The following is a 25,654-nucleotide window of genomic DNA, read 5'->3' as shown; positions in this document are numbered from 1 at the left end:
TTCTCTCCCACTTCTGCCCCAAAAGACGAAATGTACACTCTTGATGATGGCCATCTGTTTTCGATCCGTAACAACCAACACCTTACGGTTGAGCATGTGCACGAGTCAACCCATACGTGCGCGTGGGGAATGTATGCACGTGTGTGCGTGTCTGAACATGCATGTGTGTCTGTGTGTGTGAGGGCGTGTGTGCAAGCAAACAATATAAAATCGGAAGAACAACAAATCAACAATATGATACAGCGAAGGGTTGCCTGACAACCCTTTCTTTAACGATACAATGATTTACAAAAAAAAAAAAAAGTACAATTGTTTACATCAGTTGCAAGAAAGATTCTGTCACGTCAGACCGCCGTCAGCAGAAAGAAACGGGCACAATGGGGGCTTTTGTTCAAGCCCATCATAGGGAATTCAAACTGGTAATGGCACATTTCTTGCTGCTCACTCAGTTTTATCTGTGTTACACAGATTTCGAGTGTAGATTATCTCTGGAGCACATCCATTCCGTTTGGGTATAGCTGATTCTGATATAATAAACGTTCATTTGAGTCAATGTTTCTGGCTGGAGGAAATGCAGCTGATTGAATGAAAGATTGGCATGCAATTCTGTGTAAAATGCCTCTGCAACACACCACACAAGTGGGTGTTAGAGCAAAAGAGTTTGGGGATATTTGGCCGAGAACTAGGTTCACCCGGAATGCTGTATGTCCTTGCCAATAACACCAAATTAGCTCAACTGCTCAACCCCCACTTTACTGACTCTTTTCCGTAGTGACCCGCTTATGATATGTGACTGTCCGCTCCTATGCCCGTGTTGGCAGGACAGAGGGTTAAACAGCGCAGAGAACAGCTTTCCGGATGCCCCCCCCCCCCCCACCTCCCAAAGAAAACCTGACAGCTGGTCAACTGTATTGTCCAAAGCGGTGTAGTGACAGAAAAAACATGTGTTGTTTACATCCTCTGGTCGCTCAAGTCCAAGTTTGCTGCTTGAAAAACGGCCCTTTCTGTGTAAAAGTGGCTCGCATTTGGGCCGGTTATGAAATGCAACAGGCAAAACAAAAAAAACAAGCAGGTGCAGGAATGTTTTTAATTATGTTTGTTATATATACATAAATATATATATATATATACATAGACAAATATTTAATCGGATAATGTTGTGACATGAGTCGCCTATTTTTAACGTAAGCCACATCAACAGTATGGAGAACTGCCACGACTGATAATGCAGAATGTATGTGGATAAACCCCTTGTGTTTCACTGCAGCTCCTGTGGAGAATGTGCACCTTTGTGCTCTGGCTGGTTCCTGACCTAACATGTATTGTTTACATTCTTTATATCTATATCTATATATATATAGGAATCTCAAGATGTCTTGCCACACATATCCGGGAAGAGAGAGCACTCTGCACTCGAGTATAATGTTAAACACAGCCAGGGCTGTACACAGGGCTGATAACAAAACACTGCTTTTCCCTCCCGTAATAATTGATGTGTAATTGTTGTTCTGTTGTTGTTGTTGTTGTTCGGTTGTTGTGTGTTGTTGTTTAGTTCTATTAAGGTTTATAGTATAGCACTACTCCCCCCCTAACTGTAGCACAACCCTTGGAACGTTGCAATGAATGTCAAATACGGGGAATATCCAAACAACTATCGTTAAATGTTGGACGACTTCTGCATTGGGGGCATGCCATGTAGTTATGGTGTTATTACGACTGCTGCTACAGCTCACCACCACACTGCATCCTCCCCATCCTTCCTGTGGATAGATAGAAATAGGATATATTGTGGTGTTTAACACAGCAGAGGACTGCTAAACAAATGCTAAACTTCCTGTAGAATATTACATGTTTTCATTAACACATGTTTCAGAGCTCATTCATTTATTGTTTAACCATTAGCAAAGTAGTGTGTTCAAAGGTGCAGTTTGTGGAATTAAGTTGCATCTAGTGTAATTGACTTTGCAATTCAATTAAATATATTATTCATATTATCTTTGTATCTAATGTATAATCTCATGAAATTAAGAATGGTTGTGTTTTAGTCAGAATGAGCCCTTTATATCTACATAGGGAGAAGGTATTTTTTCACAGAGCCCGCCATGTTTCACCGCCATGTTTCTACAGCAGCCCAGAAGGGTCAAACAGCTAGAGAGGACGCGTTTTGAAAACTTTAATCATAATCGCTATCTTAATTGTACTTGGCTACTCGATGCTGTCGAAGATGAGAAATCATTTTGGCCAGTACAGGCCACTGTAGCACTGTTGGAAAGGGAGAGGTGTTTACGATCTGCCACCTCACTGCTAGAACCCACTTAATCCTACACACTGCACCTTTCAATTATAATATGATACTTGCACTATGTACGTTTGCAAAAGCCACTTGAGTGGTATTGCATGTTCTTCCATATTTTGCCCTGAAATGAAAAAGACGGCTATGAATAGAAAATAAATAAGAGGGAGGCCAACACAACTGTTTGTGTGTGAGCTTTATCCCACTGAAAGATTACAAATTAACCTTACCATATCAAACAATAGTTTATTTTCTTAGATCTCCTGATCTGTATCATTTATTTATTTTTGCTTATGGTTAACTTTGTTATTTAAATTAGAGAAAATATTTTAAAAACGCAAAGTTGATTTGTAGCTTTCTTCACATAAGTTAGGCCTATAACCTGTGGCTTGTTAGTCTAGTCTGTTTAGAGACTATCAATGTAGTTATTTCCTTTAAACAATAACCGAAGAATAGGGTAATACACAAAGTATTTTAGTTTATGTTTTTTTCTAACCAACTTAAAAAGATGTCCCATTTCAACGCTGAAACATTTTTGCTAATGTGGAAAATGTTTTCAAATAGGTGGATGTCTCTTCTACCTAGTTTTAACTCCAATCGGAAAAAATGCGTCTATTGTCGTTGAGCTTTTTGGTGTCTTCGTGGACATTGAATTGATATGGCATGAACTGTCAATATATTGTCGGCAGTTATTAATATTTCTCCCCTTGGAATAGCAGTGATCCGTCTTTCCCCACCACCTCCCCCCCCCCCCAAAAATGAATATACAATAAACACTGTGATATTGTGATATAACCCTGTGATATTTTGTAAACTGTCTGCCTTTGTACGCAAGCTTAATATTACATCAGCAACTTAGAAATCTGCATGTGTTTGTTCATGGGTTTGTCATGAGATGACTTTGGCTAATGTTTGATACTGTTTCCTGCATTTAAAAAAACAAAAAATATGGTTGCTAAAGATTATGCTAAAAATTAGTAATTCTTCTGGACTAAATTTTGTATCTTTGAACACTATTGCGTTGCCTGTTTGGCTGATGTACTGACTATCTGGATGTGTGACTATTGTGAATTAAAATATCCCTTTTGTTTTTTTTACTCTCAAGCCTTCTTTTGTGTGATATTGGTGATCCTCTTGTAAAATAATATACACACACCACTCAATGCTTATAAACCAAATTGTAATGGTATGGTCACTTTTCTTGATTTTCTTGAAGTGAATTCAAAGATTTTGCATTTTCCAATGTTATCGTTTTTTGACCATACATTTAAATCCTCAAAATGAGTTTTCAAATGGGGTTTTGGGACAACATCGCTGGACAATGCTCAGAAACGTGTAGAATTACATTTGAAAGAACTGACTGAATTTTTGGGTTGGCCATGAATGCTACATTTTTGGAATTGCTTACCACTAGATGTCATCAAGCATGTTAACATTCAAATTAAAGAAAGACTAACAAGGTAAGTTACTGTAATATTTTTCGGTAATAAAAACGAACTTATTTCAGACAACATTTTATTCTGAAAAATCCATTTGTAATGGTTTACTTAAACTAAACACGTCAGTGCCCCAAGCAGTCAACAAAATCAATGCATTTCTGTTCTGCTTATACCCTGTGAAAATGTTTTTTTTAGGCTGAAATCATTTCAAATGAAGCAGATTAATAATATGTGGATTGAAAGAACAGAGAGAGATTGATGGCTACATATGGTGCAAATCCTCTTAGCCCATTGGAATGGGTTTGTCAATGACTGCGCATCACATTTGTAATCTATTTTAGAAAGAAGCACTCAATTTTTTTTAGCTCTACTGACGTCAAATGGAGTGTGTTAGAATAAATGAATATATAATGGTGAAGAGATGCTTTGGACTATAGGAAAGCTCTTAACATTTGAGGCCCCTTTTTGGTCATTAAAGAAATATATAAGTACCCTGCTACGGATGCAGACACATTTTGCATATGATATCCTGCATCTTAGAGGTGAAAATCTAATTCGATCAGCTGACGCACAACAAAATGTGCTTTTTATAAACCCTGTAGAAAATGTCACAATTTTACAGCTATTTCCATGACTATTGGACTGTATAGAAAAGTACCAACAAAACACAACAAATTCCCATCAGGAAGGTCATTCTCATTTCAACCAACACGACTCATCCTCCAGAAAACGTCACCATTTTACAGCTATTTCCATCGGACTATTGGACTGTATAGAAAACACAACAAATTCCCTACCAAGAAGGTCATTCTCATTTCAACCAACATGACTGATCCTCCACAGAACATGGAACCATTGGAAGAGTTATAAAACAACAAACTAGATTCTTACTGGCCCGCTCAATACTAAGTAGGGCTAAGAAGGGCCCTCAGCAAGGTCACCACAAGTAGTATCATTAGGGTTATCTAACTGGGAGACAATGCCACAGTCAGACCACATCCTCGCCTAACAAACACACTGAAACAAATCCCAATCAACTCTGGGTATCAGTGTCCCACAACGCCTCAACAAAGGAGGCCATTACTCATGCCAGGACCAAAAAAGGGTGAATGAAAAGATGCTATGCAATATACACCGGGCGTTAGGTTGTGCGTCACAGCCCGAATAAATGCGGGTGGGAGCGCAAGATTGTTATAATTACACATCGAACCCAATCGTCATTGAAGACAAATGCAGCTGATTTCCCCCGCCTCCGCATATGTGTGGCCGCCGGCCCCTGGATGCAGTACCAAAGACCATTAATTTGTCTTCTTCTGTTGACACAGATCAGCGCTGTGTGCTCTGGTGCCAGAAGGGAGTTGGAAGACGAAGGTTGAACCCTGTCATCATTGGCCTTGATCTGTGGGTTTTATACTGGTCACGGGGAAGAGATTAGTGCTTATCCCTGACGTGCACAATTGTACGTGCCTTTTATTTCCTTCCCAGCAAATGTTGTTGCTGGTAGCATACACTGGATATGGCCTAAAGGGGCGATTCCAATGTCTTGAAGCAGAAGACATTCAAACGATAGTCTGTCTGTGCTCAATTACTTCCTTGTATTGATAAGATAATTAATTGGCCCTGGACGTAGGCCCGACCATAGCAAACCAGATTGTATCCGCACTTTACCATTGGCATGAGACCGAAGCTTGGAACAAATCCAAACTATAATCCATGAGCCCTGTTGAAAAAATGTGCTGTAATGAGCTGATTATAATATATTATTCGCTGAAAACATGCCGTTGGCTAGTGAGTGTGTAATCCTACTGGCTGGCCCAGGCCTTTCAGGCAGACCCAAAGGACTCCAAGCTGAATCTAAGTCCACCTGTGCCACTGGCTTGCACAACACAGCCCCGACAAATCTATATACAGACATAGACAAAAGTGCACCTCATTTGTACAGCATATATTATCGACGGTCTTCTATGTCTGTGTGCCATATTTGTAGCTGTAGATCATGGCTCATTCTAGCTATAGCATTATGAACCACCTCCACTAATGCTTACAATGGACACATTGTATCTGTACATTACACACATCTCAAAATTCTACATTATGACAAGGTCTTAATCAAGGTGCACCACAATGAAGAATATACATATTATTTATTATATTTCTGTGAGTCAAGTAAACAATCTAAATGTGTACAGCACTTGCAGCATTTGAATATGAATACACGTGGTAGTAGTATTAAATGAATAAAGAAATTATGCAAAAAAATAAAGTAACCAAGTACTCCAATGTTCGCTAAGGAGGATAATGCCAGTGTTTATGACCATAGTACATCAACGTGGGAAGGAATATTACACAGAGTTGCTCTTGAAATAAGTGAGTCAACTCTAACTCCCATTTCCCTTCTGAAGAGATAGGAAGACGACTGAATGGGCAGAATAAAGACCCCGTCTGAAGCCACTCTTTTGTTGTCATCCTCAATCAACTATACTTGGATCCACGGCTTGTTCTGCTGCTCTTTGCGATAAACAAGGGAACGAGGAATCGACAGCTCCAAATGCCCAAGATAATGGATATTTTATGGTTTAAAAGTTGGCCGCTATCACTGGGATGCAGGCAGGTTGGCGTGTGTGTGTGTGTGTGTGTGTGTGTGTGTGTGTGTGTGTGTGTGTGTGGTGTGTGTGTGTGTGTGTGTGTGTGTGTGTGTGTGTGTGTGTGTGTGTGTGTGCGTGTGTGCGTGTGTGTGTCTGCTATGTCAGCAGAGTCACAGAAGAAAGTAGACACAGTGAAGCAAATCCTTCAGACCTATAGTTTAGTCATTTCGACCAAAGTAGGCCAATAAGGGTTTTAGTTCAATATTTTGTGCCATTGTGGCCAGAGAAGTGCAGCGGCTATAGTTTTTGACTCCGAGACGAAAGATTCAGGGTTTGATCCAAATGTCTGCAGTCTATCTATAGGCATCCGAGATCCACGATGGCTCACCTCTGTAATCCTGCTGCTAAAAGGACATGGATCTAAAGGGTCCCTGTGATGATGACTCACAGTGATCGAATGCTTTTGCATATATCTACCAGTACAACATCATGTAATGGACTTACTATAACTACTTACTATATGCTATACTATCTTACTATACACAATCTTGAAACAAATAGCATGAAAGTGTGCACTTGTTCAATAACAACCCTGCTACCTTCCCCCATGGAGAGGATTTGGCTAGTGGTGGATGAAAAAAAACAAAAAAAAACATGATACATTCAAGCACTCAATGGGGAATATGTACCGAGAACAACGATTTTTTAAATATTTGAGTAGAAGGAAAAATTCTGGGATTATTTTTCCTTTCGAGAGAGAAACTGAAATATAATATGTCATATTGTATGATTGTATGGATGATATTATGTTTTTTTGGTTCGTTTATTTGGTATTATATTATGTTAAAATATATTATATTTTTATGTTTTACACTTTTCCAACCATGAAGCTGTGTTGACAAATATGAAACCACAACACCCAACATGCAACAGCAGTCTGCAGATCCTCCCCTTTATTTCGAATGGCAAGTTGTTTGTTTCACTCTTACCAGCTGCTAGCTGTTCCAATCGGGGCAAACGGGTGGTCCAGTAGCCCTCTGTTTCGCTGTTGTACCAACTGCGTCAAGCCTTTGGAAACTCACAGTGAAGATGTTCCTGGATGAACAATGTTGTCTTCAAAGTAAAAGCAGCGCACTAAATAGGAAATTGAAGCTAAACAACGGAAAAATTCCGTTTACATTTTGTCATTTTGATAACACCATGCGCCTAAATAGTGAATACTTAGCGCAAAGTTTGAATTGCAAACTGTAAATATTGACCTTTTGTTTTCTAAATGAATAAAATGTATGCTATTACGGAAATAATTTCTCGAGTTATTTAATAGTCTATGCATCATCTCTTGGAATAACTACCTCTACTCCTCCCTTTTAGATATGCTTAATTAAGAGGGAGGCTAAATATTGGAAGATATTAGAGCACATGTGCAAACCCAGAATATGCTGACAGCACAGCTTCCACCCCTTGTGACATGTACTTTGAAAGAGCTATACCGGAAAAGTAAACAACGGCGCTGTAGGCTGGACTCGGGTGGCTTGACATTTGGTCGGTCGGTTTACCTCATTGCTTTCTTTATTCCCCCCTCTTCTCCCTTTCTTTCAATAAGCTTTAGCCATATGTGTGTATTTATTTATTTATTGATGCTTATTTAAAAGTGTATAGATTTTCCTTTTAGCTGTTCATCCAATGAGAAGACGTAAAAGATGGAGCTACATATACTAGAACACAGCTTGAAAGTGGCGAGTATAGAGAAGGAGGGTATCCAGATATGCACTCATGGATTAATAAAACTCGCCTTCTTGGCTTCTAAAACTAGGTAAGTGTTTTCACAGACACGATTCACGTTAACAATGCTTGTGTGTTACCTCTCCTAGTGCTCCAGCTTTATATGTATCACCAAAGGAGTATCGTAACACTACAGCAAACTAGTGGCAAGGCTGCATCAACATGCTTTAATTTGGTCGAAATAGCCAAATTCTCGGCCCAGTCATCATCCAAGTCTTATTAAAAGATAGTTTATTAGCGACTGCAAATACGTTGCACTAGTTACAAGGCCTACCGTTATTTTTTTACCCTTATTTTGTGGTGTCATTTTGTAGCCTTGTGTCATCTGTAGACTAGCTGGGTCGACGCGAAGGGGTGTGAGAGCACATAGCCTTCTCATTGTTTTCCTTTAATAAACACAATCGTCTTACATTGAACTGAGGATGCAAATTCTAACAGGAGTTTTTAGTTACTTTCTTGATAATATCTCAACATAATTAAGATGTTTCAATGGTTGATCCCCCCCCCCCCCCCCCCCTGCATGGCTTATCTGTTTGGTCTTGCACACTATCGGTTAATTCAATTTGTAACCCTGTCATCATGACTATATAATATTTTTAATGTGGATGACATTCACAACATATATTATAATAGTATTCTGTATTACAGTAAAAGTCATTTTATCTTGTCAAACATTTGTTTTAAGTTAACTCAATATTGCAATGTTGTGAATTAAATATATTTTGTGCAACACTAATTGTACTTTAAGCATAAACACTAATACTAGCCTATATTGTAGTATACTTTATTTGTGAGGTGTTTAAGGCCTTCTCGCTGCATGAAGGTTGGTTTGGCAATATTAACAGAGGTTAATAAGATCAATGACATATTAGTAAACCAATCATTAGCCTAGGTCAACCCTAGGCTTATGATTGGTTGGCCCTAATACTATCTGTTTGAGCCCATGCAATGCTTTGTATTTTTGAAGATGACTATGGTCACAGTATTCAGCTATCAGCTACTGGGCCTATTACTAATCTGTGAGGACACTAAATCCAGTTGTAATATTCCTCGAATTATTATGCAATAGATGCCACAATATCAACATGCAACACACATGCTTGGGTTGATTGAATTTCTACGAAAAACAGACTTAGTCTTGCTTAGGAAATTTATTTCCTTTCCGTTTCGGTCAGCCTTCCAGTGTTTTGTCATAATGGATAAAACATTAAGCAGGCATCCATGTTCACATCTGTTTCTAAGTCTTCTCAGAAACTGTATTATTTTTCTCACTATACCACTTCATCATTGCTGGAAATCCCTCATAAGCCTTTTTTTTTCACTTAAGGCCTTTAGGCCGCTGTGTGTGTGTGTGTGGTGTGGTGTGTGGTGTGGTGTGTGGTGTGTGTGTGTGTGATCTGTGTGTGTCGTGATGTGGTGTGTGTGTGTTGTGTGTGTGTTGTGTGTGTGTGTGTGTGTGTGGTGTTCAAGTGATCTTATTGAAGTAGGCTACAGGGTCATGGATGACGTTAAGGTACAAGGGTGGTGCCCCGTTCCTGTAGGCCTCCGAGGCTGACCCCCTAATAGGTTTTGCAAAGCAGGACATCCGATCATCTCTCCATGTTTTCCTTTACATCTAGGGCTCAATATAAATTGCAATATGTGCTAGGAGTTATCGTACATTTGACCTTTCCTTTTGCGGTGCAAGATTTGCTGTCCATGGTTGGCTATCATCATCTTTGTTGTTCAACATCATACATTGGTTTAATATTTAATTTTATAATTTAATTTCGCTCAAAAAATACTGGCACAAAAACACTGTTTTTTGTGCACTACTGCCAATACGGATTACAATTTAGACCAATAATGACTGAATAACTGATCATTATGTGATGAACCAACTGAGACAAACAGGACCTACCCTTGTTAATGTTTAATAATTGGAAATGTGTGACAATATTGGGTTAATATATTGCACATGATATCTTTCCAGAATAACATTTGACTACTCTATTGGATTACATTTTGATGCTGTTGAGGAGGAGGGAATTAGAGTTTGAAGAGGATATAGCCTGTCTTCATCTTGCGCAAGAGGCTATATATTTTCATAGAGAAGACAGCAACGGAGTCAACACTATGATTCACATTATGGAAGTTCACACACTGCACTAAGCTACAGAAGATACCTTCAGCAACGCAATATCCTATCTTCTTTGCTAAGCCAAAACTGTCTTTTCTGAGAATTGAACACTTGGAAATGTGTTATTTCGCTACTTATTTCATATGATGATCCAGGATCCTTTCTATATGTGACTTTCGTTTTTAACCCTAGTTCCTTGCCATCCTACCATCTACCTGAAACAATGACGAGCGACTTCTGAGTCTGTTTCCAAGGATTCCAACTCCTTCAGTTGTCCTTTTGAAGGGCTTTTTCTTGCTTTGTCTTTGTATTTTTCTGTTCTTAGTCGATCTATATCTATAGGGGGACTGTGTGGAGGAGGAACCTCTGTTGTGAAGGCAGTCGGGCTGTATACTGTGCAGGGCTTTGCGTATTGAACCCAACGTGTGCTGGTGCTGTCAGGTGCTCAAAGCACTACAGAAGCAGAACACAGTGATGGATATTCATCGTGGAGACTCCTCGTCAAGTTCCTTGCATGCGCTTTAGTAATGCGTAGCGGCGTGGCTGTTTGGCTGACTCAGCCGACCTCGGACATACAGGGATTCATTGCCATCGCTCTGCTTTCTGAATGGGACCAAAATGCTGTGATGGGATGGACCCATGGTTAACAATTTCCACAATATGGGGACAAGTCATAAATATATGTAGTTAGTAGCCAAGCACTGTCTAATAAAAACACTTGCTTGTGACCAGCCATAAAGGTTGGAGTAGCTTCCGAGGTAGACGAGTCATTTCAAGGAATCGTTGGCAGTTAGTTTTGATTAAACGCACAGGAAGTAATTGAAGGTTTCCATACCATCGAAATTCTTCACCACCTTTAATCCAAAGCAGATCAATTTGCATTTTTTTTTACAACCTGAGAAAATCTGCAAAATGGGTTATGCACGGTTAGCTGTTTAATGTGCAAATGCATCGTGTCCCATACTAGACCCGGATATGGGTCTTAGGAGGCATGCAATCAGTCCTGCAGTTACCCACAGATCTCAACATGTGGCCCCTCGGTGGCCACTTTGTGATCGGGTTCTGCTTGGGGATTCGGGTTGAGTGCCCACCGCCTCCCTTCCCACATTCAACATGCAAATAACGTTTCGTCATCCATCACTTATGCAGTGTTTACAATCGCCTTCCTGCTCATATAAAAAGGATGGCCCCCATTTTGTTGGACACCACGCCTTGTTTCAAACCCCATACAGTGGGAATGCGTGGTAGCTCTGTTATGGAGGTCTTCAGCGGTATTCATGACAGAAGGCTATCAAAAATGTCTGGATGTCATCATGTAAGTGGTTTGTCATCCTACTTCTGGTAAACCGTTTTGGACCAAATCATCAGGTGGGCCTACATGTACTGCACTCCCAGCGGGCCTACAACGTGGTCCGGGGTCATGTGATTCACTGACCTTCTCCCACATGTGGTTCAGATGATGAAATTCTCTTTTTGTGGCCTGGTGCATTTACGGTTGGATCATGCCGTTCTATCTCAGGTTTGAGTATAAGGTCATATCGGAGGTGCACACAGTCCATACTGCCATTTTAGTGTTGGGGAAAACAGTGAAACCGTTTGAATGATAATGCTTTCCATTCCAACCTTATGACCTGTGGAAACCGCAGGTCTTTAACTCGTTTACACCGTTGTTTCATATGGTTACTCTGCAGGGACGTACTACTTACTATAAGCACAACCATAACCAGCAATATGCTTGGACCAAGATCCAAGAGGTTCTGCTCTTCCCAGCGTATCTAAAAAGACGAAATGTAGTGGAAAGGATATGTTTTCCATAAACTTCAGGCGAAACAGATAATGGTCTTTCACAAATTCCTCTCACAGCAGTTGACACCAACTTCTTGAAAGAAAGATTTGTCGAGCGAGCTGAGCAGCACCATATCTATTTAGTTAAAGTGTGTGTGCGTGTGTGTGTGTGTGTGTGTGTGTGTGTGTCTGTTTTTGTGCTGCTTCACTGGTAATTCTCACATTGACTAAGGGACCATGATTCCACTTGATGGTAAACCTTATCACTCCTGACAGCATGCACACCTGACTCATGCTTGTGTGCATGGGTGTGTATGGTGTGTGTGTCACTTCCAAAATGGAAACTGTATTGGGTTTCCTTGTAAAAGTGTGATTATGGGCGAAACATCGCGTTAGCCTGTTAACACTTTAGCATCAGCCGGCCTTCCTTTCCCTAGTCCCATCTGGCACCAATGTTAGCGCTGTCTTCACACTGCAACGCAATTGGGCTATGTGTAGGTGTAGTCTGTTCTGAGAGGCCATACTTTTTCTCATATTTCCTGTTGCTTATTAAACGGATGAATGCACCCTGTTTAAGCATCGGCCTCTTTCGCCTACCGCTTAAGGTCCAGTGTGTCAAATGTCGGTACCCACTAGTGGTGAGTTTGCAGATTGCAATCAACAACTGTATCCCGTCCCCACTCACCACTCCTTTTCCTAAGATAACGGTGGCCTGTACTGGGCCTGCATTGTGTGAGGTACCGGTAGGTAATTCCATAACTATAGCATTGAGTAGCCCAGTGTCAGTAATGAGGATCCTGTGAATGTAAAACTATTAGGTAATATATTTTTCTTATTTGATTTTTTATATGCAGTGTCTACCCAGCCCCTTCCGGCAGGTTCCACCCAATCCTCCCCACTACACCTTTAAGATCCTTTACACGCAAGAGCTATGCATGCTCTCTTTTTTGGTGTTTTTATTGGCTAAATCTTCAAAGAGGAAGTGAAATCTGCAGACTTGGATGGATCTGCAGATAGATTAATCAGTTTGGCAAGTATAGACAGCTATTCACCTCTCATTGGGTAATATGCTGACTATTACCGAGGCTATATGGACATCATATAGATTACAGCCCATAAATTGTGCCTTCTATCGAATATCTTACGCACAAAAGCAGGTTGTCCCTGAAGTCCTCTCTTCTATCTCACCACTCGAGTTCATCTCAAAAACCTTACACACCCTTTTCTTCTTTCTCCGGTTCCACAGGTGTAAATTCTTCAGTTTGACCGAGACCCCTGAGGATACACCATCATCGTGGACGAGGAAGGTTTCAAAGGTGGGCCCTCTCCGGGGGCAATTAGGTTGCCGCGGCAACGCCCCCCCCTCCAACCCCCTCATCATCAGGCAACCGAGGAAAAAGGGAAAAAGAGCATGTTATGTAACGTGTGGTCCTGACGGCAGCACGCATGTTGACCCACGTGTTTGACTACATATTGCTTCAGCGCCTGTGTCATTACATATAACCAGGGCTGCCCTGTGTGAGGCAGCCCTGGTATATGTAATGACACAGGTGCTGAAGGCAATATGCAGCATGTAGTATGTAGTCTCTTTTATTTTTCAATTTTATTTTTGTTCCCCCGAGTCGGTGGAGGTAGCGTCTCCATGTCATTACTGGCCCTCGTCGGTTGCCGTGGATACACGGTCTGTTGTGTAACAGCTTGAGGTATTTTCTGCGTCTCCCTGCCGGAAGGCACTGAGGGGGGGGGGGGGAGGGGGGGGTTTCATGCTCCGCTCTGCAGAGCCTGAACTCCACGTGAGGCGCGGCCGAAGCAATAAGGCCCCGTAAATCTCTTTAATCAACGAGGCACAGAAAAAGAAAAGGGTTCTGATGATATAGCATTGACAGTTTTAGGTGGTATTAACGTCCGCGGCTGATCCAAGGCCATTCTGCGCGCTGAAAGGCCACAGCGGCGGTTTGGCACGACGATATTTATCACGAGGGAGCAGAAACCTATTTAGCGGGGGGTATTCTCTTATTGGTTTTGATTTTGATTTCCATACAAGTCGTAACCCAATTTGATCCAGCCATGGGAACTGGATTGAGAGGAATCCGCAGAATAGGAGGCAGGCTGATGTCCTCAGTTGGCACTGTTTCTGCACTTTCAGTCGGTTCCGCCAGCAATAAGTGTCACTTTAAATCTCTCTGCTGTCGACAACGCTTTATGCTTTTCTACCGCTTCATTCTTTGTTTCAAAAGTAATTCACCTCCTCACCATATACGTATGTTTGTAGTGCAAAATTGAACTGAATTTTAAAGACGCATTTCATTACATGTCTTCGGGATACATGTGTGCGCAATGTGAACTGTGTGAGTCTAAACCTAACCCTAACTTAGTTAAATAGCCAATATAATAAAACCATTACCCAAAGTGTAGTTATCACTTCCTTCCTTCATCATTACCCTCAGTTTACTGTCATGTCAGTATACATGGTGCTACACCAAAGGCCACTAGACGAACATGTTGGGTGAATAACAACGTCTCCCTCCTGTGTGATTTCAGAGCTGCCCGAGTCGGAGCACATCAGTGTGGCCGAGGCCACGTGGTTGGCCCTCAACGTGGTGTCGGGGGGCGGGAACGCGGCCAACTCTCAGCCAATAGGCGTCACCAAAATCGCCAAGTCGGTGATCGCGCCGCTGGCCGACCACAACATCTCCGTGTTCATGCTGTCGACGTATCAGACGGACTTCATCCTGGTGAGTGCAGGGCTCCTTGCTCTGTGCCTGGGGGGGGGGCATGTCGTACTTGCTTTGTACTCAGTGCTCTTCAGTGCTGTTAAAGAGAATGTGAGTGGTGGTTTTTAAAAAAAAAGCCCTTTTTCTTTTTGAAGATGGAACTGAAGCACTCGTCTGAAGCGTTTGCAGCTCCAACAAAGAACCCATGCGTAGCTTAGCCCGTCTACCGGTGTGCCTCTGTGACTGCAGAAGGTGAAAAGGCCTTTTATCCCAGCAATAGGTCTGAACATGAAAACCCAATACCGGTAAAAGCCTATGTCTTGAGGGGGGAGGTTAAGGGTTGGGGGGGGAGAGGAGCTGCATTTCAGGTTTTCTTTTTATGTTGCTGTTTTCATTAACGTCACCGTGGTTTATCGCACGGTTCAGAACGGAGCCTTGTTATTGGCAGCGTGGAATCCTATTTTATTGCTTTGCTCGGGTGGTGGGGGCTGTGGTGGGTGTAGGGGGTGAGGCAGGCTCGGCTTGTTTATTGAAATGAAAACAAAAGAACCCACGTCGATGATTATCTTTTTGCTGGTTGCATAAGAAAGGATCAGCATGAGCCTCTTGTGAGAATTCCAGGTAACATGCTGACCTCTCTCTCTTTCTCTTGCTCACTCTCTCCACCCCTCTCTCTCGCTGGCTTACCTCTCGTCCCTCGCTATGCAACAATACCTTGATTGCAGGTGTAATAGAGAGACGGACTGGGGGGGTGGAGGCGTAATACCCTTGATCCTGCCTGGCGACCCCGCGGCTGACAGCTCCTCAATCTAAAGCGCGCATCTCCTGCGCTCCTGTTTTTCTCTCTCATTCCTGCGCTCTTTTTTCTTCTCTGTCTTGATCCCTGCCTTGCTTGGTGTGTCTGATTATATTACAAAAGGTGACAGCAAGAGAGAGAGCGAGAGAGAGAGAGCGAGAGACTCTCTCTCGCACACTGGCGAATGCCCTAGATGTATATTTATATATTTATATCTATACACTATGCTTTTTCCTTGCTTTTATCTTCTTTGTGCAACAACATGCTGTGTTTGCATGCGTGTGCATGTGTGTTTGTGTGTCTTGAATAGGGCCTCTTTTGATTGAATGATTGGCTGTGCCCACTGCTCCGTAGTAGAGTGCATTCATTCTCCAGCGAGCCACAGCTCTGCCCACTCCCAAAGGGCTTTTGCGAACTACAAATGAGATGAAGCCTTACTCGGGCTCTGTGGGGGAACACACCACCACGCTGTGTCCAAACATACTCTCGCTCTCGCTCTCTTTCCCCCCCTCCCTATCTCTCTCTCCTTCTCACCAGGTTATAGATTCACCTGTGTGTGTGTGTGTGTGTGTGTGTGTGTGTGTGTGTGTGTGTGTGTGTGTGTGTGTGTGTGTGTGTGTGTGTGTGTGTGTGTGTGTGTGTGTGTGTGTGTGTGCACGCGTGCGTGTAGGTAGGTAGGTAGGTAGGTGCATTCGTGGGTGGATACATGCGTTCTTGACTAAGGTTTCCATCGTCATTGGGAGCGTTAGGTTATCAGGGTCTATAACGTCATTAAGTTCTCTCTAGGCTTTGGTCCCCAAATTGGCCTCTGATCCGCGGGTAATGCAGTCCCAGCTATTTATTCAGTGGTCTGGTTGAGTGTCTTCCTAAGCGCTGTGTCGCAGCCTTTCTATCTGGAAAACTGGAGGACGATAAGTATTCCAATTTTGAAGCTATTAAAATGCAAATTAGACTGCTTTAGCAAGAAAAGGAAAATGAACAAACTTTATTTTTTACTCTCATCATAGGTCATATCCCTTCCCACCTCTTCCATTGTGTTTATTACGATGTATGGTTTGCAGAGAGACAAAAAATACGTAGCATATCCGGAACAGAATATACTTCAATCCACATTCGCACAACACATTGTGCGAGGCAGTGTCAACCCCTCGCCCCTTCAAGTCCCCGATGTTTAGCACCTTGCTTTTAAGTATCACTTATTGTCCGGTCGTGCTTCTCCCTCTCTGCCCTCAGGTTCGAGAACGAGACCTGCCCATGGTCATGCACACGCTGTCCTCCGAGTTCACCCTGCTGCGGGTGGTCAACGGGGAGACGGTGGCTGCCAACAGCCTGGGCGTTACCAACGGCTTCGTCAAGCCCAAGCTTGGTAAGCGGCGCCGGACTCACCGTGACTCGGCAGACGTGGGCGGTGCCGATCAGGATGGGGAATTTTGATTGGAGCGTTTACTGTGGATGACGATAGTTGATTTATTTTCCTACATTTTGATTGGGAGTTTACTGTGGATGAAGGTGGTTGTTGTACTTGCCTAGCCTACATTTTGATTGCACAAGCAAGTAAAAAATTAGAAAAATCAAACATGGAAGAAATAACTGAAAAGAATGCCAAGTAGCCATAGTTATCAGAACACAAGATTAGTAGTTGTATATCTTATTTTCCTCAAGTCTGTTTTTAAGATATTCTCTAGACAAGGCTTCAGATATTCCATTAAAATAGCTGCCAAATACCGAGCAGCTTATTTAAAAAAGTTTTACATTCACTCAGACTGGTTTGTTTGGAGACTTTGGAGCACAATAATTGCAATGCATTGCTCTCCTTTGTGAAATGTAGCATGCTTCAGAAGGCAGAACATCCAGTATCTTGACTTTGTTCTGCTAATCTTGTCCAATTTGATGCTGTTTTTCTTGCGGTATGAAAATGTGTTCTAGGTCGACGCTTGTTGGGCCAACACTGTTTGAAACCAGATAATTCAGCGCTAGTTTAATATGGCACAGAGCAGTGATGACAATGCACACTACACACCATGTACTATTGCATTCTAACTTTGTATATTTGATAGATTAGATGAAGATACATGTAGATACAATAAATAGTAAACGCTGTTTACTATGGACTATTTCATATTTAAGACTTGAAATAAATTACAGAATGTGTGTGTGTGTGTGTGTGTGTGTGTGTGTGTGTGTGTGTGTGTGTGTGTGTGTGTGTGTGTGTGTGTGTGTGTGTGTGTGTGTGTGTGTGTGTGTGTGTGTGTGTGTGTAGTGCCCCGCCCGGTCATCCACCCTCTCTCCAGCCCCAGCAACATGTTCTGTGTGACCAGCCTGGACCCTGACACCCTGCCCTCCGTGGCCACCCTCCTCATGGACGTCATGTTCTACTCCGGAGGGTAAGGGGCCTCGGGCTGGGGGGTTGGGGGGGCGGGGCAAGTGCCAGGCTAGGCTAGCTCAGCCTTCCACCTTTTGGATGGATCCGCTCGCCTTACTGTTCTGCATGTACTCAGGAAGGCTTCAATAGTGTGCTACATGTTTTTTTTGTTACCCAGGCTGAACTTTCCTTTGGCGTGATTATCTTGAAAATGATTGTTGTAGTCGTTGATTATTATATCTATATTTTCAAATGATGATTAAGTGAACCCCCAAAACAAATTCCCCATTATTTCCCGGGCCAAAAAACGAGGAACAAATTCAGAAGCAGACACGCTGTGTTTACCGTAAGAAGAACAACATTCGATTCATCTTCCCTGTTAAGGATGGTGGAAAATACCGTAGTGGCCTTGGAGCACACTCACTTTTTCCATTATACCAGACCCAGACGTCCGGGCCATTTATAGCCGGCAACACTAAAAAGACCCACGCTTCCCCTTCAATACCTTGTGATGGTTCACACGTTGCGCCCGGGGGGGCCTCCAGGAGCCGATCCCAGACACCGTTTAACCAGGCAGCGAGCCCACCGACGGCGCTTTGATGGCAAACAACCTTTAGAAAGCGGGAACCCCTATCACCGCTCTGGTGTCGGGGAGGGTGATGTAATACCTGGGTATCATTAGACCGCCGGATGACACCGGCCTCTCTCTCCCCCCCCCCCCCCACCAGGCCGAAGGAGGCGGGAGGAGGTGCTGGCGAGGACTCCAGCTACATCCGCTTCTTCTCCTTCTCCCTCATCGAGGGGTACATCTCTCTGGTCATGGACGAGCAGACGGCCCAGAGGTGACACACACACACACACACACACACACACACACACACACACACACACACACACACCACACACACACACACACACACACACACACACACACACACACACACACACACACACACACACACACACACACACACACACACACACACACACACACACACACACACACACACACTGCAGCCCGTCTGTACCCAGGCCCGCTGGTGGATGAACCAACGGGTTCTTGACGATGGCCGCCCGGTGAAACGCAGCAAAGACACACACTTTAAAAATGAATGGGTCTTGAAGTAAAGGGATTAAAAATGGACAAATAAGGGGATTTAAAGTACACTGCAGACACGATTTAGGCGTCCACTGTTGAAGGAGCAGGAAATCTCCATGATCTTAGAATGAGAAACATTGGTTGAATAAATAAGTCATACAATGTGATTGTCCGGTCCAGTCCTGCATGTTGGATGAGGAGCTAACCCAGAGTGCTGCTCGCCTTGGGGGTATCAACTGTAACATAAGGTATCTTATTGATGGTCAGCTCCCCCGTAGTTGTCCGGGGGGATCGTTGCCAGAGAAACCACCATGACACCATAAGGTGTAAATAAGGTCAGTGTAGCGGGTCTGCAGGAGAACGTAGAGGGAGAGCAGAGAGATTCAGACTCATCTTTGGTACACTTTGAGTAATGAATGAAATTCAATGACGAGATGTGTATCCTATGCTAGTGTTTGCTTCTGACATGAAACATCATTGAGATTCATAAGACAACAAATGATCAGTCCATTGTAGGACTATCGGTATATAAGCCAAAGCACAACCACAGGTCTAACATTGATTCAGCCCACCAACCCCCCCCCCCCCCGGCGGCCGCGGGCGGTCCCGGCGCGAGGGCCGAAGCAGTGTATTATTTCTACCGCTGAAGCACAAAGCAAATTTGCAGTGTGTTGCCCAGGAGCACGTGGGGTGATCTGTTGCTAGGCGATGGAGAAGCGGCTGCTGGCTCCATGCACCTTTTATGCGCCAGTGACACAGCGGCTTTCAGAGAGAGAGAGAGCTTACTTATGCCCTCCTCCTCACTCATCCCAGTCTGCTCCTTCTGCCACCGCCCCCTTCACCCCCCCCCCCCCCCCCGCACCTCCCATCCTCCCCTCTATGTGGCTCACACAGCCCTAGATTTGAGAGAGAGCTGAGTTATGCCCTCCTCCTCACTCATCCCCGTCTGCTCCTTCTGCCACCCCCACCTCCACCCCCCCTACCCCTACCCAGCACCCACCTCCACCTCCAGCCCCACTACCCAGCACCCACCTCCACCTCCAGCCCCACTACCCAGCACCCACCTCCACCTCCAGCCCCACTACCCAGCACCCACCTCCCATCCAGCCCCACTACCCAGCACCCACCTCCACCTCCAGCCCCACTACCCAGCACCCACCTCCACCTCCAGCCCCACTACCCAGCACCCACCTCCACCTCCAGCCCCACTACCCAGCACCCACCTCCACCACCAGCCCCACTACCCAGCACCCACCTCCACCTCCAGCCCTACCCAGCACCCACCTCCAACTCCAGCCCCACAACCCAGCACCCACCTCCCATCCAGCCCCACTACCCAGCACCCACCTCCAACTCCAGCCCCACTACCCAGCACCCACCTCCACCTCCAGCCCCACTACCCAGCACCCACCTCCCATCTTGTGCGGTTCACGCAGCGCTAGATTTGTGATTAACTAGCCGAGTAGCATGGCAAGCGACCCTGCGATGACAGAGCAAGGGTTTTTGTTTGCAGACGGGGAGGAAGAGGTCCAAGTCTGGGGATACTGGGTCGTGACAGATGTACATCGAATCAGGACTTCAGTCCCACTGAGACAGTGTTTGGAGCACGTAGGGATAGGTGTGCGTGTTCATTAAAATGAAAATGTTTATTCTGAGGACGAATATGCCCTGCTAGAATGCAGTTAGTTATTCCTCACTGACGCCCTATTAATGTCTTTCGTTGTGGGTTACGATTGACTGGAACCATAGCAGCTTCATAAGGAAACAGCGGGAAGTAGGAGAAGAGGTAGAAGTAGCTCTTTGAAGCAGAGCAAAACGAATGGGGCCCCTAAGCAGTGCAAAAAAACGATGCTACGTTGCAGATGTATTGTAGAACATTTAAAAATGGGCAGCGCAGTGAAGAGACATTCACCAGTCTAAGTCTAAGTTATCCAATAAATGATGGTCGTCTAATATGTTTTCACTGAATTATTATTTATTACTATAGACTACTTGAATAAAATGTTTCTTGAAACCGCAACAGTCCTTTTCTGATACTGCAAACAATGGTGCAATGAAGCAATTAATTAATAAAAAATTATTAGCTAATTTATTCATCTAAAATCCAATTTCATCTGTTTTAATAAGGTGTGTCATTAACAAACACCTTTTAATTCCAATTAATTTCTTTAGTGTGGTGTAATGGAATTAAACAAGAGACCCTTTGGATGCATTCATTACAGTAGCCATCAGTGTTTCTAATCGGTCTGCTTTTCTATTTATCCATCATGCAAATATAAATGTACGTTATTTATTATTTTATTATTTTAACTATCTGATTTTACAGCTTTTTTCGAATGAAACGCATTCACGATAATCAATTATTCACCATAGCACTTCCAATAATTACACCATTATTTATATATATATATATATATATATATATATATATATATATATATATATATATATATATATATATATATATATATATATATATACTGATTTGTCAATCATGGTATTCTACAGTATGTTTTTTCTGAATAGAGGACCGCCCCTGAGAATGTCGAGACTGTTGCTTTGCAGGTTATTTTGAACTAGGGAATGGATCGGCCAATTTATTTTTGCGAAAGCAGTAAAAAATCAATTGAATCAATTAAGAAAAAATATGATACATTTGTGTAAAATGATTGATTTCTTTATTAAGTTCTAGTAAGCGCAATATTAAGAAAAAAAAAGATGCTCAAGCACTGCAGGAGAATATTTTCAGCTTATTAATTCATTATATCTCAAAGTAACTCCGATCAGTGGTTGGTAACGTTAGTGTCAGTGGTATAATCCGTATAGGGGGTGGTCAGGGGAAGATGGTGAGCTACGGGGCTGCTGTTGCTGCCGAGGCTAAGCTGAGGTTCCTCACACCACCGGTTTGGTTTGTTCCTCCGCTGTTACGTTGATCTGTGACACACACTAAGACTTAAGTCATTGTTCTTTGGGGGTGTTCTTGACTTTACATTACTCCATGGCTGGAGTAATGTATAGTCAAGAGCAGCCCCAAAGAACATTGACTTAAGAACACACACTGGTGAATCTAACACACTTAAGTCAAGTAAACCCAGTATTATGTGCGGCTGAAGATTAACATTTATACTTAAATTCCGTAATATACTAATGAAAAAGATGCCAAAGAGAATACATGCACACAAGTTGGTTGGGTTTCAAATATGCTTTGGGGAAAAAGTGTTTGCTTTGGGAAAACTATAATCTTCCATTAATTATTGTCTATGTAAAAAATAATATGTATGTTGTATTATATGAGACAGCCCTCTATTGATCTTAAGCAGGTTTGTCCCCCTACAGCGATGGGTCACCCATTCCCCTCTGCTGGCCTCTCCATGCAGAGTAGCTGCGTTAGAAGTGGCTGAGCCGTGCACACTGGATCCTGACAAAGCGTCCTCCCAGACAGCCCTGTGAACTGCTGCATTATGTATCCTATCCAGATTCCCCAACAACGTCCTCTTCACCAGTGCGTCCGGGGAGCTTTGGAAAATGGTCCGCATCGGCGGTCAGCCTTTGGGATTTGGTGAGTACCGCTCAGTGATTCAGCCTTCTGATTGGACGGAAAGCTTGTATGTTACAAAAAATACATGGACGGAATCATTTGGATATCTGGATATGGATGACTTAACCGAGAGCTTCAATAAAGCAGCCTGACCCAAATCTGCTCTATGTCATAATAAAAAAGACCAGCAAAAACAGCATGTTAGGAAAAAAGTGTTGTTATTGTTGTTAGTTTTGCTCAAACAAGACCAACAGGTGGTCAGGGCTACAAAGCCTATTGACTCAGTTTCATTGTTCCTGGAACCCCAGAATAGAAGTCGTGGGAGTCGTGCCGGAAAAATCGCTATATCTTATTTTTCACACAACCGCAAATTTAAGCAGGCTTTTATTTATATCACTCAACCTCCGCCTCTCTCTAAAAGCAGGTGCTATCTGGACCCGCCGGTGTTGTTCTAATGAACCGATCCACTTCTTTGGTCACATAGCTGAGCAGAATTCAGCTTCAGTGATCCATGTTTTGTGCCTAACCTTTATTCAGTCCTTCCCTTTCTCATTGAGGCAAAGCTCCTCTTTTACAAGAGAGTCACCGCAGAGAAAAAAAAGTAGAAAGGTGTTTGTTGACTATCTATCAACATGGGGTGAATGATTTCTAATAGTTAACTGGTGACAGTGAGGTGTGACTCGCGCTCTGCTCCCTTCCCCAGATGAGTGCGGTATCGTGGCCCAGATCTCAGAACCACTGGCCACCGCTGACATTCCAGCCTATTACATCAGCACCTTCAAGTTTGACCACGCCCTGGTGAGCTGACCTGCCTAATCATTATCCGTACTCTGTGATGAAATGCAGAGACGGCATACAGAGGAGAACGCTTCCGTCCTGCTCTGCTCTGTGTCCTGCTCTCTACATTTCTTCTTCACACTAATTCCAACAGACAGTCTTGGACGTAGCGGGATATTAAATATGGATTTGCCCATACTAGTGTGGGCATGAATTTTTAAATCTTCACTTCATTTATAGAACGCCTAGAACAATTGTTTAGGTCCAATGTATATAGTTTAACACATGAATACAATACGGACGTTTTTAATGATTAAATGTCTTCTGTGTCGTTTTCACTCACCGGCATTAATATAAATGTATAGGAATAAACTAAGCCAAACACCTAGTGGTTGCTACGAATAATGCAACCAGTGTTGTGCATTGTGGGTCACACATTTTAGGAAACAGGACTCTGAACTTGAGGTGGGCTTAGCATAAGTGTGGCTTTCATTCAGCGACTCTCCGCTTAGGCTTAGGGGAGGAACAGGCTTACCTCTGATCTTGTCAGAAGTGGGTTGAGTTGATACTCAAACACAGGTTGTGTTGTGTTGGCTGCACTCGCTGTTCTTCGGCCATTGAACAAACCGTCCCTGTGCCCTCCCTTTCTCCCAGGTGCCTGAGGAGAACATCCAGAGTGTGATTGGAGCTCTCAGGACCAATGGGAGTGCGGGACAGTGATGGTGGAAGACGAGGTCGACTCAAGTGTTATTGCAGACCCCCCCACCCCCCCCCCATCTCCACTCCCCCTCTCCTGCAGAGTCTTCACTCCCGCCTTGAAGCTTTTATCATTGTCCAAAAGAAAAACAAAATCAAGTGCCAAGGGCTTTATCGGCGATTGGAACGTATGGTATGTTGTTGGGGGTGGGGGTGGGGGTGGGGGGGGGGTGCAGGTGGATGGATAAGAGGTAAGAAGGGTGTTTGGATGTGGACAAGGATGCCAGTGTTCTAAGGATACTTTTAGCCTGATTCTTTTCATCTTATGACTCTAGCCTTCAACCCCCCACCCCCTTCTACCCTCCTTTGATCCAGCACTTGAGATCCTTTCTCTCTCCTCCCTCTCTCCCCCTCCCTCCATCTCCCTGATAGCTGCTGCTTTAGTGTTCAAGACAGGATCATATCTCAATGTTTTCTTTCTGCAGTTCCCTTTTTATTATTTTTTGCTCCCCTCCTTCCCCGTCGGAAGGAGAGAATGTACTGTATACAACCGTTTGAAGAGGAGAATACCCTTTATCCAGAATCTGGCATGAGCGTTACCCCTCCGCCCCCACCCCCCCTCCCCCAGCTCCCCCTAGACAGACGGGACTTTGTCAGTGCCAAGATGTTGGAATGCCTCAACTGATGCCTTGTCAAAAACAAAATGATAACGGAGAAAATGGAATAAAACGTGGCCGCGCTAGTGGAAGGGAGGAGGCCCCTGACCGATGGAGTCAGAAGCGGCGCTAACACGCAGTCGGCAACGGACACATGAAAGTCTGGCTTTTCCCTTAAAGCACCCGAGCATCCTGGTATTCTTTTATACATCCATTTTGTTAGTCATTTAATTTAATCACAACACAAAAGACAACCATCGTATTAATCCAAATTCTGTAGGACCTTGTAAATGAAAAAGAAAATGAAAAAAAATGACAGGTGAAATGATACTCCCAAGGTCTCCGTGTAGATAACGGTTGTATTTGAAAAAAAAAAAGTATATACTTTTTTTTCCTTTTTTTTTACACAATCTGAGAAGACATGACGACAATGTATCCGTTTTGTACCGAGTAATAATTAACTGAGCCACTTTTGATTAATTACTATAATAACCACGGTGACATAGACATAAGCTAATAGGTTCATGCGGGGAACTCTTTCACTTTAAAAGCCCCCCTCCCCAGCTCGTACCAGCTCGCACTTTAAGCGGGTCGTGCTCACTGCAGACCCGCAGTACTGACGTGAAATGTGGGGAGGGCCGTTTAGCTCCGAAGGACCCGATGGAGCAGCACATTGACATGTATTGGTCTGAAGCATTTAGGTGACTGTGCTTTTTCTTTTTTCTTTGTTTTTGCTCTTTGTTCCTTGCTTTACCACAAGTTGCACCTAACAAAAAGAAAAGTACTTCTGTTTGAGATTTTATTTGCAGAAAACCCAAGTATTTATCAGTGTTAAAAACATGTTGAAGGTGACCGCTCTTAAAAAAAAAAAAAGGAAGAAAGCTAGTGTGTGTGTGTGTGTGTGTGTGTGTGTGTGTGTGTGTGTGTGTGTGTGTGTGTGTGTGTGTGTGTGTGTGTGTGTGTGTGTGTGTGTGTGTGTGTGTGTGTGTGTGTGTGTGTGTGTGTGTGTGTGT

General features: G+C 43.4%; 1 protein-coding gene across 1 annotated transcript; it reads left to right on the top strand.

Annotated features, from left to right (window-relative positions):
- The first annotated feature begins 7,792 nt into the window (after positions 1-7,792).
- LOC130386654 (cytosolic arginine sensor for mTORC1 subunit 2-like) lies at positions 7,793-24,184 on the top strand. The gene is given in 10 exon segments (XM_056595676.1): positions 7,793-8,130; positions 13,250-13,281; positions 13,284-13,319; positions 14,545-14,738; positions 16,747-16,879; positions 17,774-17,897; positions 18,604-18,717; positions 22,451-22,533; positions 23,216-23,310; positions 23,944-24,184. Coding segments are annotated over 10 exon segments (990 nt in total). The 5' UTR covers positions 7,793-8,017; the 3' UTR covers positions 24,010-24,184.
- The last annotated feature ends 1,470 nt before the right edge of the window (positions 24,185-25,654 follow it).

The sequence above is a fragment of the Gadus chalcogrammus genome, chromosome 7 (genome assembly GCF_026213295.1).
Source record: "Gadus chalcogrammus isolate NIFS_2021 chromosome 7, NIFS_Gcha_1.0, whole genome shotgun sequence".
NCBI lineage: Eukaryota > Metazoa > Chordata > Actinopteri > Gadiformes > Gadidae > Gadus > Gadus chalcogrammus.
This window is presented reverse-complemented; position numbering and strand designations above follow the sequence as displayed.